General features: G+C 46.1%; 1 protein-coding gene across 3 annotated transcripts in view; it reads right to left on the minus strand.

The window, feature by feature from the left end:
- The window catches only part of PIGN (phosphatidylinositol glycan anchor biosynthesis class N), a 306,078-nt gene that overhangs the window by 111,466 nt on the left and 181,840 nt on the right, over nt 1-12,772 (minus strand). For all 3 annotated transcript variants that reach the window (XM_044295070.1, XM_044295067.1, XM_044295069.1), the window contains exon 15: nt 4,758-4,897. In XM_044295070.1, coding sequence (XP_044151005.1) covers nt 4,758-4,897 — 140 coding nt within the window. The remainder of the gene's footprint in view (nt 1-4,757; nt 4,898-12,772) is intronic.

The raw sequence follows: 12,772 nt of genomic DNA on the forward strand, positions 1-12,772 counted from the left end.
GTGCTGCATTCCCTCCCTTTCCAAGTGGTGCATTCTGCACCTTTCAGAGAACTGATGGCTTGTGCCGAGCCGAGGTGGAGAGTCCCAAGGTGTCATTTCTTTACCAAAAAGGCAGTACCAGCCTTGCACACGTATGTAGAACAGAAGGTGCGCCAATCCTTGAGCCTGTCGGTGTCTGCCAAAGTACACGGCAGCGCCGATAAGTGGTGCGGTAACTACGGTCAGGGACAATACATGTCCTTTACGGCCCGCTGGGTGAATGTGGTTCCTGCACAGCCACACCAGCAACTTGGCCAGGTGACGCAGCTTCCATCTCCACGTTCTCACGCCGTTGGTCCTGCGACAATGTCCGCCTCTGCCTCCTCATCGTCCACCATGTCCTCAGCCTCCACTGCAGGGACAATTCACAGTGCCCCTCCAGCATACCACATGTGCAGGGCAAGGCGGTGTCACGCTGTTATGCACCTCGTTTGTCTGGGCTAACGGAGTTACACCAGGAGAGGAACTGCCCTGTGTTCTTCATAAAGAAATTGAATCCTGGCTTTCTCTGCGACACTCAGACAAATTGGAACCATGGTGACAGACAACAGGAAGAACATGGTGTCGGCGCTGCGTCAAGGAGGGCTGAGCAATGCCCATTGCATGGCACAAATGTTCAATCTGGTTGTCAAGCGGTTCCTGAAGTCTTCTACCCATCTGCAAGACATCCTAAAAATGGCCAGGAAACTTTGCATGCACTTCAGCCATTCGTACACCGCAAAGCACACCCACCTTGAGCTGCAGCGGCAGAACGGCATCCCCCAACATAGGCTGATATGTAACGTTTCCACCCTTTGGAATTACACCCTCCATATGTTCAACCGACTATACAAACAGAGAAAGGCCATAAACAAGTTCTTGATGATCCAAGCGGACAGGAGTACTCTCCTGTGTAACTTCGATGTCAGCCAGTGGCAGCTCATGCGTGACACCTGTCGTTTGCTCAGGCCCTTTGAGGAGGCCACGTTATTTGTCAGTCGCCAGGACTACGGGGTGAACAATGATATTCCACTGATTCATGTCCTGGAACAGATGCTGCTAAATCTGTCTGGTCAGGGGACTGGAGACGTGGTGCTTAGATCTCACAGAAACATGAGCCCTGTAGCAAAATTGATGGGTTTTCTACAAAGGTGACAGGAGAGGGGGAGCAGGAGCAGCCAGAGGAGCTACAGGGCGATGAGGAAGACTAGGCAGAGGACCCAGACACACCGTAGCAGTATCCAGTGGAGATGGAGGCAGGGGGTCCCTCCGAGTCACTTGCACAAATGGCCTGATGCATGCTCACTTGCTTTCGTATTGACAGCCGAATGGTCACCACTCGGCAGAGGTATGACTTCTGGCTCACCACCTTGTGGAACCCTCGCTACCGGTCCAAAAAAAGAGGCCTTTTTTACATCCGCTGAGAGGGAGACAAACTGAACTACTGTAGAGACATCCTATGTAGTCAGTTGGCCGCTGCCTATCTGCACCATCGTCTATCCTCTCGCAGGTCTGACCGGGGATCCCTCTGCGCTCACGTTCCTCTGCCATGGCTGCTGTGTGGCAGGTTGGGGGGGTAGGATCAGTTCTAGCTCCATCAGCAGCAACTTAAGTCTAGAGTCACTGATTAGCAGCTTTCTTCACCCGCCTAGTGAAGAAACTACTCACCAGCAGTAGCAGCAGCTACACCTGGAGCAGGACCTGATCCAGCAGGTGGTGGCATACTTGGACAGCACCCTGGCACCCCACATTGTAGATCCACTGGACTACTGGGCAGCCAAACTGGAACAGCTGTCCCGTCTTGCCAGCAGTGTGGTAGCAGAGCGGGTGTTTAGTGCACCGTGGGCCATAGTTACCCTAAGAAGAACTCGCCTGTCCACCCAAAATGTGGAGAGACTGACCTTTGTCAAGACGAATCAGGTGTGGATCAGCCAGGATTTCGACCCACCAATACCTGATGCATCAGACTAGATCATCCATGGTGCCACACTAACACTTTGACAAAAGAGACTGGTTTCTTTAGTCTACCTGCCTAAGCTACTATTCTGATGCTGCCACCCGCCTGATGCCACACATCTGATGCCAAGTGCTCTTTCTTTCACCCACCATCTTCAGCTGGTACTGGTATTGCCACCCACCGCTCCACTCTGTCACCGTGGCACTCTGTGGTCTCCTGATGCTGCTGCCACCTCCACACTATGTCACTTTGCCACTCTGTGGTCTCCTGATGCTGCGGCCACCTCCACACCATGTGACCTTGCCACTCTGTGGTCTCCTGATGCTGCGGCCACCTCCACACCATGTGACCTTGCCACTCTGTGGTCTCCTGATGCTGCTGCCACCTCCACACCATGTGACCTTGCCACTCTGTGGTCTCCTGATGCTGATACCTCCACACTGTCAATGTGCCACCCTGTGGCCTCATCCTGATGCTGCTGACGCCACCTCTACACACTGTCATTGTGCCACTCTGTGGTTTCCTCGTGCTGCTGCTGCCACCTCCATGCTGTGATTGTGCCACCCTGTGACCACCTCCTGATGCTGCCACCACCTACACACTGTGTCATTGTGCCACTCTGTGGCCCCCTGATGCTGCTGCCACCTTCAGACTCTGTTATTGGGCCACTCTGTGGTCTCCTAATGCTGCTTCCACCTCACCACTATGTCATAGATCTGTCAGAAGGAAGGAAAAATGAGACGCACAACGGATCCGGTTTAGGTAACAGCTGTAAGGCCTGCATGACATGGTCCCTATTTTGCATCAGAATTAGCTTCTGATTTGATAGCCAAGAGCAGGAGGGGGTAGAAAACACAGAAGACATGCAAATATTCCATTCACCTGTCATCTCTGTTTTGGATCCACTTTTTTTTTTCCTTTTTTTTTTTTTGGGCTTTAGCAATACTGATGGATTACTGACCAAATGCTGACCGAGTAAAGGCTGATGCTCCACAGACAGGATCCGTTCTTTGGGGGTTATTGTTCTGACAGATCAGAGGAAGGGCAAAATAATCAGTGACGTCAACACAAACTTACTGCTGACACCCTCTCCACTCTTTTTTTTTTTGGGGGGGGGGGGGGGGCTCTACTTGTATAAGCTTTTAATAGAACAGGTTCTGTAGACATCTATGTGGAATCAGCTGCCGACAGTGTAAATGGAGTGCGCTTCTTCTTGACGCTAACATTGACCTGTAAGGCTGAGTTCACACTTCACTTATTTGGGCAGTTACGGTGCCAAAACTGACCAAATAAGTGAAGTGTGCAGTGATTCTAAGAGCAACACCTGCCATCTGCATGTCATACTGACTCACAGTATTATTTCACTACCAAAGCAGACTCCATATGCGTGTTACTGCAAGGCACAGTGTTCTACACCACTATAAAGGCTCTGTGCAGTTTTTAACGTGATTCGCCACAAATAAATTTGGATCAAACCCAATTTTTCTGAAAAATTTGGGGAACTGGCCGAATCGAATTTTTTAGAAATTCGCTCATCTCTAGTATTGACTCAACAAATAAAAGTAGGGAAAAGATAAAACTGGATATTTCCATTTAGAATGGACATGGACGTAAATAAATTGCAATAGAAATGTTGTCCCAGCAGGAAGCATTTGCACTACATTTTATGTTATTATCCTCATGCAGTAAGTAAACCTGTCATCCGTTTCATTCTGTCTGAATGAAATCTTTAGAGTAAAACATAGCTCTGTATGATGACAGAGACTGTTGGGACTTCTGAAGGGTCTTTCATCTATCATTATAACTAATGCAAGGATTAACCTAGAGTGAACTTGCACTGGTATATTAGGGGACAGAGGCAGACCACAAGAACAAAGAACATGCTTGCATTTAGCAATTCCCTTATATAAGTCTATATTCTAGATGGTCACTACAACAGCCACTCTCCACTGCATTTATCTCAAAACACTGGCTTACATGTCTTGCACCACATGTATTAAGTGTTTTAGATGCCTTTTTCTGTCCAACAAGGGAGTATGGTCTAATGGGAATGTGGCATGACTTGCCAGAATGAGCTGTTTCTTAATATCTAACAATGTCCACCAAATTTGTGGTGCAAAGTAAGCAAAACAGGTGGTATAAACTTAGGTTAGACAGCCTAAAGATGAACCAAATTTATCATCCATCATCAACCACTCAAATCTTGGATAGGATTAGTAAATCTGCTCCACTGTGTTTACCGACTGAAATATGCCCCCTGGTGGTGGTCTTGGGGACTGTGTCTATAGGACATGTACACAAAGTCCAGGGATATGTGTACAAAATCAAAAATTGCTCAAACTCTTTAGCCATGTGTCCACAAGACTGGTACTAGAGCATACTTACCAATATTTCAGTTGGTAAATTCAGGGCACATAAGCCCCACCCAGCAGGAACATCCCAAACCTGCCCAGGAGGAACAATTTATGGGCAGGATGTACATTAGCTCCACTCATTTTGGCTGAATTTGCTGGGACTGTCTCTGAAAATTAGGGACAGTTCCTGTAAATTCTGGACATTTGGTAACTCTGCTAGAGTATTTATTTAATTGCTTTCAATCTTTTATATCATTTAGACATTTTTTTTTATATTACACATTTAAACTGGAATAGTGCAGCCTTCGTCTTGGGGCATCAAGGAACATTATATGATTCAATGATAAATGTCGATAATTGGCCCATGTTTTGCTAAACATTGCTATACATCAAGAAAAAATGAAAAAGAAAATGTAATTTCAACTTACTCCTTTGAAGCAGCATACCAGATATGGATAGGTAATAGACAATAGACATAATATGTCCATGGACTTGACTGAATAATCAGGAAAAGTACCATGGACAACCCCAGAGCACCAAATCCATAGCTCACAAGCTGCGAAGGTGTCTGTAAAACAAAAATAAATACATATTATAAAAAAATAATAGTTTTTTGATGGGGAAATAGCTTATGATTTAAAGGGAACCTGTCACCGGGATTTGGGGTATAGAGCTGAGGACATGGGTTGCTAGATGGCCGCTAGCACATCCGCAATACCCAGTCCCATAGCTCTGTGTGCTTTTATTGTGTAGAAAAACAGATTTGAAACATATGCAAATTAACCTGAGATGAGTCAGAGCTTGAAATATAACTCTTCTCTGGTCACACAAGTAAGATATGACTCGTTTATGTTAATTTGCATATGTATCAAATCAGGGTTTTTTACACAATAAAAGCACACAGAGCTATGGGGACTGGGTATTGCGGATGTGCTAGCGGCCATCTAGCAACCCATGTCCTCAGCTCTATACAGAAAATCCCGGTGACAGGTTCCCTTTAAGTGCTTTATGTCAAATATTAACCCTAATTTCCTAACGTACTAGGTTTAAAAAAATTCAAGCAATTTCCACCTGTGTTTATGAAATTACAACTTCCAGCATGTTGAAGGTGTATTCCAGGACTGACATACTGATGAGCTATCTTCAGGATAGAAATTAAGAACAAAGAATCCACGCTTCATAAAGACCAGGCGCAAAACTGCAGCGCTGGAAGTATAAGGCCCCTTTCACACGAGCGAGTTTTCTCCGCGGGTGCAATGCTTGATGTGAACGCATAGCACCCGCACTGAATCCTGACCCATTTATTTCAATGGGTCTGTGTACATGAGTTTTTTTTTCACGCATCAGTTCTGCATTGCATGAAAATCGCAGCATGTTCTATATTCTGCGTTTTTCTCGCAGCCCTGGCCCTATAGAAGTGAATGGGGCTTCAGTGAAAAACGCATTGTATCCGCAAGCAAGTTCGGATGCAATGCGTTTTTCACTGATGGTTGCTAGGAGATGCTGTTTATAAACCTCCAGTTTTTTTATCACGCATGTAAAAAATGCATCAAAACGTACTGCACCAGCCGGAAAAAACTGAACAACTGAACACAATTGCAGACAAAACTGACTGAACTTCTTGCAAAATGGTATAAGTTTCACTGAACGCATCCGGACTTAGGCCTCGTTCACACTTCAGTGTTTGGTCAGTGATTTCCATCAGTGATTTGTGAGCCAAAACCAGAAGTGGAACCTCCACAGACATGAGGTAGAAGGGAAAGATCTGCTCCTGTTCTGTGTTTAGAGCTGCACCTGGTTTTGGCTCACAAATCACTGATGGAAATCACTGACTAAACACTAAAGTGTGAACGAGGCCTTAATCCGTCACGCTCGTGTGAAAGAGGCCTAAGGCTGCTTACCAGATTGTGTTGTGCGACAGGTACAACACTGGTAACAGCATGGGTAGTTAGTAGATGGCTGGTAAGGCCTCTTTCACACGAGCGTGACGGATTAGGTCCAGGTGCGTTCAGTGAAACTCGCACTATTTTGCAAGCAACATCTCTTAGCAGCCATCAGTGAAAAATGCATCGCACCTGCACTTGCTTGCGGATGCAATGCGTTTTTCACGCAGCCCCATTCACTTCTATGGGGCCATGCTGCGATTTTTACGCAACGCAGAACTGATGCGTAAAAAACAACGCTCATGTACACAGACCCATTGAAATGAATGGGTCCGGATTCAGTGCGGGTGCTATGCGTTCACGTCATGCATTGCACCTGCGTGGAAAACTCGCTCGTGTGAAAGGGCCTAATGCACCCAAGCTGCACCAGCCTATGTCGGTACGGTCAGTAGACTCCCCGAATGTTTGCTTGCAGACAGCAGATTCAGTATTGATAGGTCATGAGTATCAGAACACTGGGGGTCTGGCACCCTGCAGGTTTTACGATCAGCTGTTTTGGGCAGCCACCGCAGCCAAAGACTATACAGTGGACAGAGCTGGATGCCGAAGGTTGTATCCACTGTGCAATTTCCAGTACCGTTATACTACAGCTCAGCTCTCATTTACGTCAATGCAAGCAGTACCCAAGCACGGTCATCATACAGTGGACAGAGCCTTCTACTTTCAGCTCAGTCTACTGTATAGATTCTAGTGCGGGCGGCTGCTGCAAACATGGGTGTGGTGGGTGTTGGACCCCCACTGATTTGATACTGATGGTCTATCCTGAAGGTAGGTTATCAGTACTTAAGGCTACTTTCAGACTGGCGTTTTGGCTTTCCGTTTGTGAGATCCGTTCAGGGCTCTCACAAGCGGTCCAAAAACGGAATCACTTTTGCCCTAATGCATTCTGAATGGAAAAGGATCCGCTCAGAACGCATCAGTTTGCCTCCATTACGCTTTGGAGGTGGACACGAAACGCTGCTTGTTCGTCTGACGAAACTGAGCCAAACGGATCCATTCTGACACATAATGTAAGTCAATGGGGACGGATCCGTTTTCTATGACACATTCTGGCACAATAGAAAACGGATCCGTCCTCCACTGACTTTCAATGGTGTTCAAGACGGATCCGTCTTGGCTATGATAAAGATAATACAAACGGTTGTATTATCTGAACGGATCCGTCTGTGCAGATCCATGACGGATCCGCACGCGAGTGTGAAAGTAGCCTAAAGGAGTTGTGCAAGAATGTTTTTTTTTTTTTTGTTATTTTTTTTTTTTTCAACCCCCCCCCCCCTCCGGCCCACACTTGGCCAGACCTGTAAAGGGAAGCTTACTTACATCCTTCTCGGTGCTGGGTGCCCAGTGGAATATCTTAGACCGGAAGGAGAAGGAGCAGGGAGAAAGCTCCGGGAAGCAGTTAAGTAATTTACAGGTTTGGAGGAGAGTGTGGGAGGAGTTTGCCAACCCCAACCCCAACCCCCCTATTCTTGCACAACCCCTTTAAGTCCCATAAAGACTCTTTAAGCAGAGTATACTGTAGTAATGCAGGCTATAGACTGTTGTTTCCAGTAGTCTATGATCTGCAAACACAGCAGCTGCCTGGCTCAATTTCCAGTTTTTTCTGTTAATGTCAATGAAGAAGGGAGTTGTGGTTTAGGCAATTTGCTAATATTTTACATAAAGTACCTCAAACCCAGACAAGGCAGCATTAGTGGATGTTTATTTGCATTTTAAATTATTGTTTAACATGGAAATTATATTAATTCACTATTTTTTTTTTATCAAAGGCAGCATTTATATAAAAATACCCAGCCAATCAAATGCATAATGTCTACAGGAAAATAACGCTTGGACAGTAGACAATATAATTTATGACGCAATTTGGTTACTTAAAAATGATTATTCCTATGCATTAGAATCTGCGAAGAACACATTGCAGTAAGTAGGTCCTTGTTATCTGTAAACTTGCAGGACTAACCTTTCAAACACTCAGGATAAATGAAGAATGAACATAATTTGCTTCTGGCTTGACAATTCCCTGATGTAAGTGGATGTAAATGATCCAAAAACAGCTGCCAGTAGTGTTAATGTGTAACTGGTTTCATTAATTAAAATGCAGAAAACTTACAACAAATTAAAAAGTAAAAAAAAACATATAAAACTAGATATGAGAGGGAGTACAAGTGCATGCGGACAGGAAAAAAATCGTTCTCATAAATGGCTATTCCATACTTTCTGGTCCTCCGTTCCCTCATTTTCAGGCTGCTAACCGTCTACTAAGGCCGCTTTCAGATGTGGGAGGTTTGTTGCTGGTTTTCAATAATCCATTCACACACAGTAGAGGAGATGATTTTAGGGTATGCTGAAAGATTGTAAACTTTACAAAGTGGCAAGTCTTCAAAATAACCGTATTCTGCTTTCCTGACCTCACGTGTTTTACTTGTGTTCAGACACAGTTCCATGGAACACCGAGGGTTGAATTTGTAGTGGATTAGGAGCTGAGTATTTGGCCTTTGATACACCCCTGAACCACCAGAACATATATCACAATTTAAACTGTCCATATACACTCCTCAACATTAAAATTGCAACAAGAAGGAACAGTTATGGAATTATGGAAATCATTCACTATCAAGTATGAGGACCACACACAGAAATACACGCACTTACACACCTTCGCATGCTATCTAGGAAGTTATTAAAAGGGGTTGTCCAGGACATATCCCCATTTTCACCTAGGCAGGCCCTCTGATATGAGCATCGGAGCATGTCATGCTCTGATGCTCTCCTTTGCCCTGCACTATATTGCACAGGGCAAAGGCTGTTTTGGAGATCCGGTGACGTATCGGGCTCTCCATGGGTAAAGCTAGGCAGAGGCTTCTGCCTAGCAGAGAGCCCAGTGACATCACCGCCGATAATGGGCAGGCTTTAGCGCTGCCCTAGCCTGTAAAACGGCTAGGGCAGCGCTAAAGCCCGCCCATCAGTGCTGGTGACGCCAACGGCAACACTGCTAGGCGTCCCAAATCATCAAGATCCACTGCTGGCAGCTCCCTTTGCAATCGCATCCCAAAAGTGCTTGATGGAAGACAGCTCTGGAGATGCCACAGTTCACTGAAATGAAAACTAGAGGGCTCCAGTTACCATATATTATGCCACCCTCCACTATAATCCTGGGAGCAGTTTCGCTGTGATGTTTCCTTGTGAAGACCTCTTCACACCGTTGTCTATGTGGTCTCCAAACCAATGTCAGGCTATCCAATACAAAAGTGGGACTCCTCTATGAAGAAGACAGACCTCTATTCCAGCCTCCACTGCCGTCTTGCTGTGCACCATGGTGGACTTTGAGAATCAAGGTGAGGTCAATAGAAAACCTGTTGTGCAATGTCAAGCAAAAACCTTCTGATGGTTTGTGTAGACACTGTTTACCCCTGTAGGCTTGGGATGTGACGTCCAATTTCACTTGCAGCACAGAATGTATCACTACGTGCTATTTTTCTAATCGGACAATGCATCTGTGCAGAGGTTCGCCTCTGTGCACCTCTTGCTGTCATGCCAGTTCATCATTGTTCCCTCTACCACCAGGACACACAACATTGAATAGTGCTGACATTTCGGCCTAAGTGTATAGTGATCAAGGTCTCCCAGTTTAAGTATTCTGCCCTTCTCAGTCAGTGACAAGTGGCGATAATTGGCACGTTGCCGAAAAGGAGGCATTTCAAAATCATCCCACATGTGGGAAGTTTCATGTGGCAAAAAAAACTGCTTTCAATAGCTCAGACCCCACCAATCAAAACCACTGATATGCCACTATGACATATCAAAAGTTTTTGGAAAAATTGTATTACTTACCGGTAATTTTATTTTACGGAGCCCATGACAGCACCACCAGAGAGAGGAGGATCCGCCCCCGAGACAGGAAACCTGCAGAATAAAAAGGGCAGACACTCTCCTCCCCTTCAGTGAGTTTTCCAAGTACCGGAGGAAGGCCGCCAATATATATTAGACGTGTAAATGAACATTCTCTTTTTTTTTAATTTTTTTTTTTATATCACCCGTGCAAAAAAGGACACATAGGGAGGGAAAGCCGTGGTGCTGTCATGGGCTCCGTGAAATAAAATTACCGGTAAGTAATACCATTTTTTCCTATCGCCCATGACAGCACCACCAGAGACTTACTAGAGGAGCTCTTAAGGGTGGGATGTAGAAAGAAGGACCCCTTCACCAAAGGAAGCATCCCCCGAAAGGTTCAAGTCCAACCTATAGTGTTTAAAGAAGGTAGAGGGTGAAGACCAAGTGGCAGCCTTGCAAATTCTCTCAATTGGAACCGCAGACCTCTCTGCCCAAGATGCCGCCACTGCTCTGGTTGAGTGAGCCCTTAACCCAACAGGAGGGGACAGACCAGAGGATAGATAGGATAAGGAAATAGCAGCAACAATCCATCGGGCGATGGAATTTTTAGAGGCAGCCAAACCCTTATTCACTCCCTGATACTGCAGAAACAGTGAAGAAGACTTCCGCCAGGTAGATGTGGCCGATAGATATGCTAAGAGAGCTCTTCTGACATCAAGACAATGGAGAGACTCTTCCTCCTTAGTAGAAGGATTCTGAAAAAGGGTAGGAAGAACAATCTCCTGAGAACGGTGAAATTTAGAGACGACTTTCGGGAGGAAAGCCGGGTCAGGGCGAATCATAACTTTGTCATCTAGTATCAAAGTATACGGAGGATTTATGGAGATGGCCTGAATTTCACTAATCCTGCGGGCGGAGGTTAAGGCTATTAACAAGGCTAATTTTAAGGTCAGATGCTTGATAGAGGAGGACTCAATAGGCTCAAAGGGGGATACTGATAAGGCTTTCAGCACTACCTCTAAACTCCACGGAGGAGGCTTAGGAACTGACACTAGGGAGGTTCTATCCACAGCCCTAAAAAATCTGGAAACCCACGGATTCCCTGCTAGGTTTAGATTGAACAAGGTAGAAAGAGCTGAGACCTGAACTCTTAGAGTGCTGACTGCTAGACCCAGTTCTAGCCCCTTCTGGAGAAACTCCAGGATAGTATGTAAAGGGGCTACCGCCGGGAGGCTCCCTAACTGGATCTGGGCGAAGTCAAGAAATTTATGCCAAATCCTGCTATAAATTCCCAACCGTGACCTCTTTTACTCTTTAGCAGGGTAGAAACTAGGGCGTCAGAAAACCCTTCCTTGTTCAGCAACCACCTCTCAAATTCCAGGCCGTTAAGTGTAGGTTCTCCACAGCTGGATGTAACACCGGCCCCTGGCTTAGAAGCCCCTTGACCGAAGGGAGAACCCAAGGATCGGACACCTGACATGGTTCTGAGTCCCATGAACCAGTCTCTCCTGGGCCAAAAGGGTGCTATCAGGATAACCCTGGCCTTTTCTTCCGGAATCTTCCTCAGAACCCGGGGAATCAGGGGAAAGGAGGGGAGGCGTAATCTAGATGAAACTTCCACTCCTGGGACAGAGCATCCATCCCACAAGCGGACCCTCGACAGGTCTAGAGAAAAGAACTTGGGAACTTTTTTGTTTGAATGGGTAGCAAACAAGTCGATTTCCGGAAGGCCCCAAAGATCTACAATCTTCTGGAAGACTACCGGGTCCAAAGACCACTCCCCCTGAGACAAGGTATGACGGCTCAGGAAATCGGCTTGTTTGTTCTCCACACCCTTTATGTGACATGGCTGAAATCGAGGAACACGTTCTCTCTGCTAACTGCAGAATAGAGAAGGCTTCCTTCATGAGGGTTCTGCATCTTGTTCCTCCCTGCCTGTTTAAATAGGACACTACTGTCCTGTTGTCTGAAAGAACTCTTAAATTCCTTCCTTTTATTTCTGGAAGTGAACTCCTCATAGCTAAGCCCACTGCCATCAGTTCCTTTAGATTTGAGGATTGAATTTTCTGAAGGGAATTCCAACGGCCCTGATAGGAAGAACCTTGAATGTGAGCCCCCCACCCCCAAGGGCTTGCGTCCGTAGTTAGACAAACTAAATTCTCGATCTTCCAGGGGGGCCCCTGTGTTAGATTTATTTTTACTAGCCACCAGGCTAGTTCCTGGATAGTCTGGGAGGAGACTTCTAGACTGGCATCCAGTGACCTGCTCTTCCCCCAACTGGCCAGAATCTCCCACTGTAAGGTCCTGGAATGAAGCTGTGCCCACCTCACTGCAGGGATACAGGACGTGAGGGAGCCCAGGACTGACATGGCTTTCCTTATGGAAGTCACTGGTCTCTGGGTTAGACTCGCAACCTTGCTCTGAACGGTCTGTATCTTCTCCACAGGTAAAAAGCATTTCTGGAGAGAGGAGTTCAAAATTAGGCCCAGGAACACCTGTTTCATTAGCGGACGGGATCTTGACTTCTCCTCGTTTATCATCCAACCTAGTTTTCCTAGGATGGAACGGACCTCTAGAACAGCAAGACTGCAAGCCTCTTCTGACTGAGCTACGATTAAGAAATCGTCTAAGTAAGGGATGAAAAGGAGGTCTCTTTCCCTTATGTGGGC

This window comes from Bufo gargarizans, chromosome 5 (assembly GCF_014858855.1).
Source record: "Bufo gargarizans isolate SCDJY-AF-19 chromosome 5, ASM1485885v1, whole genome shotgun sequence".
Lineage (NCBI taxonomy): Eukaryota > Metazoa > Chordata > Amphibia > Anura > Bufonidae > Bufo > Bufo gargarizans.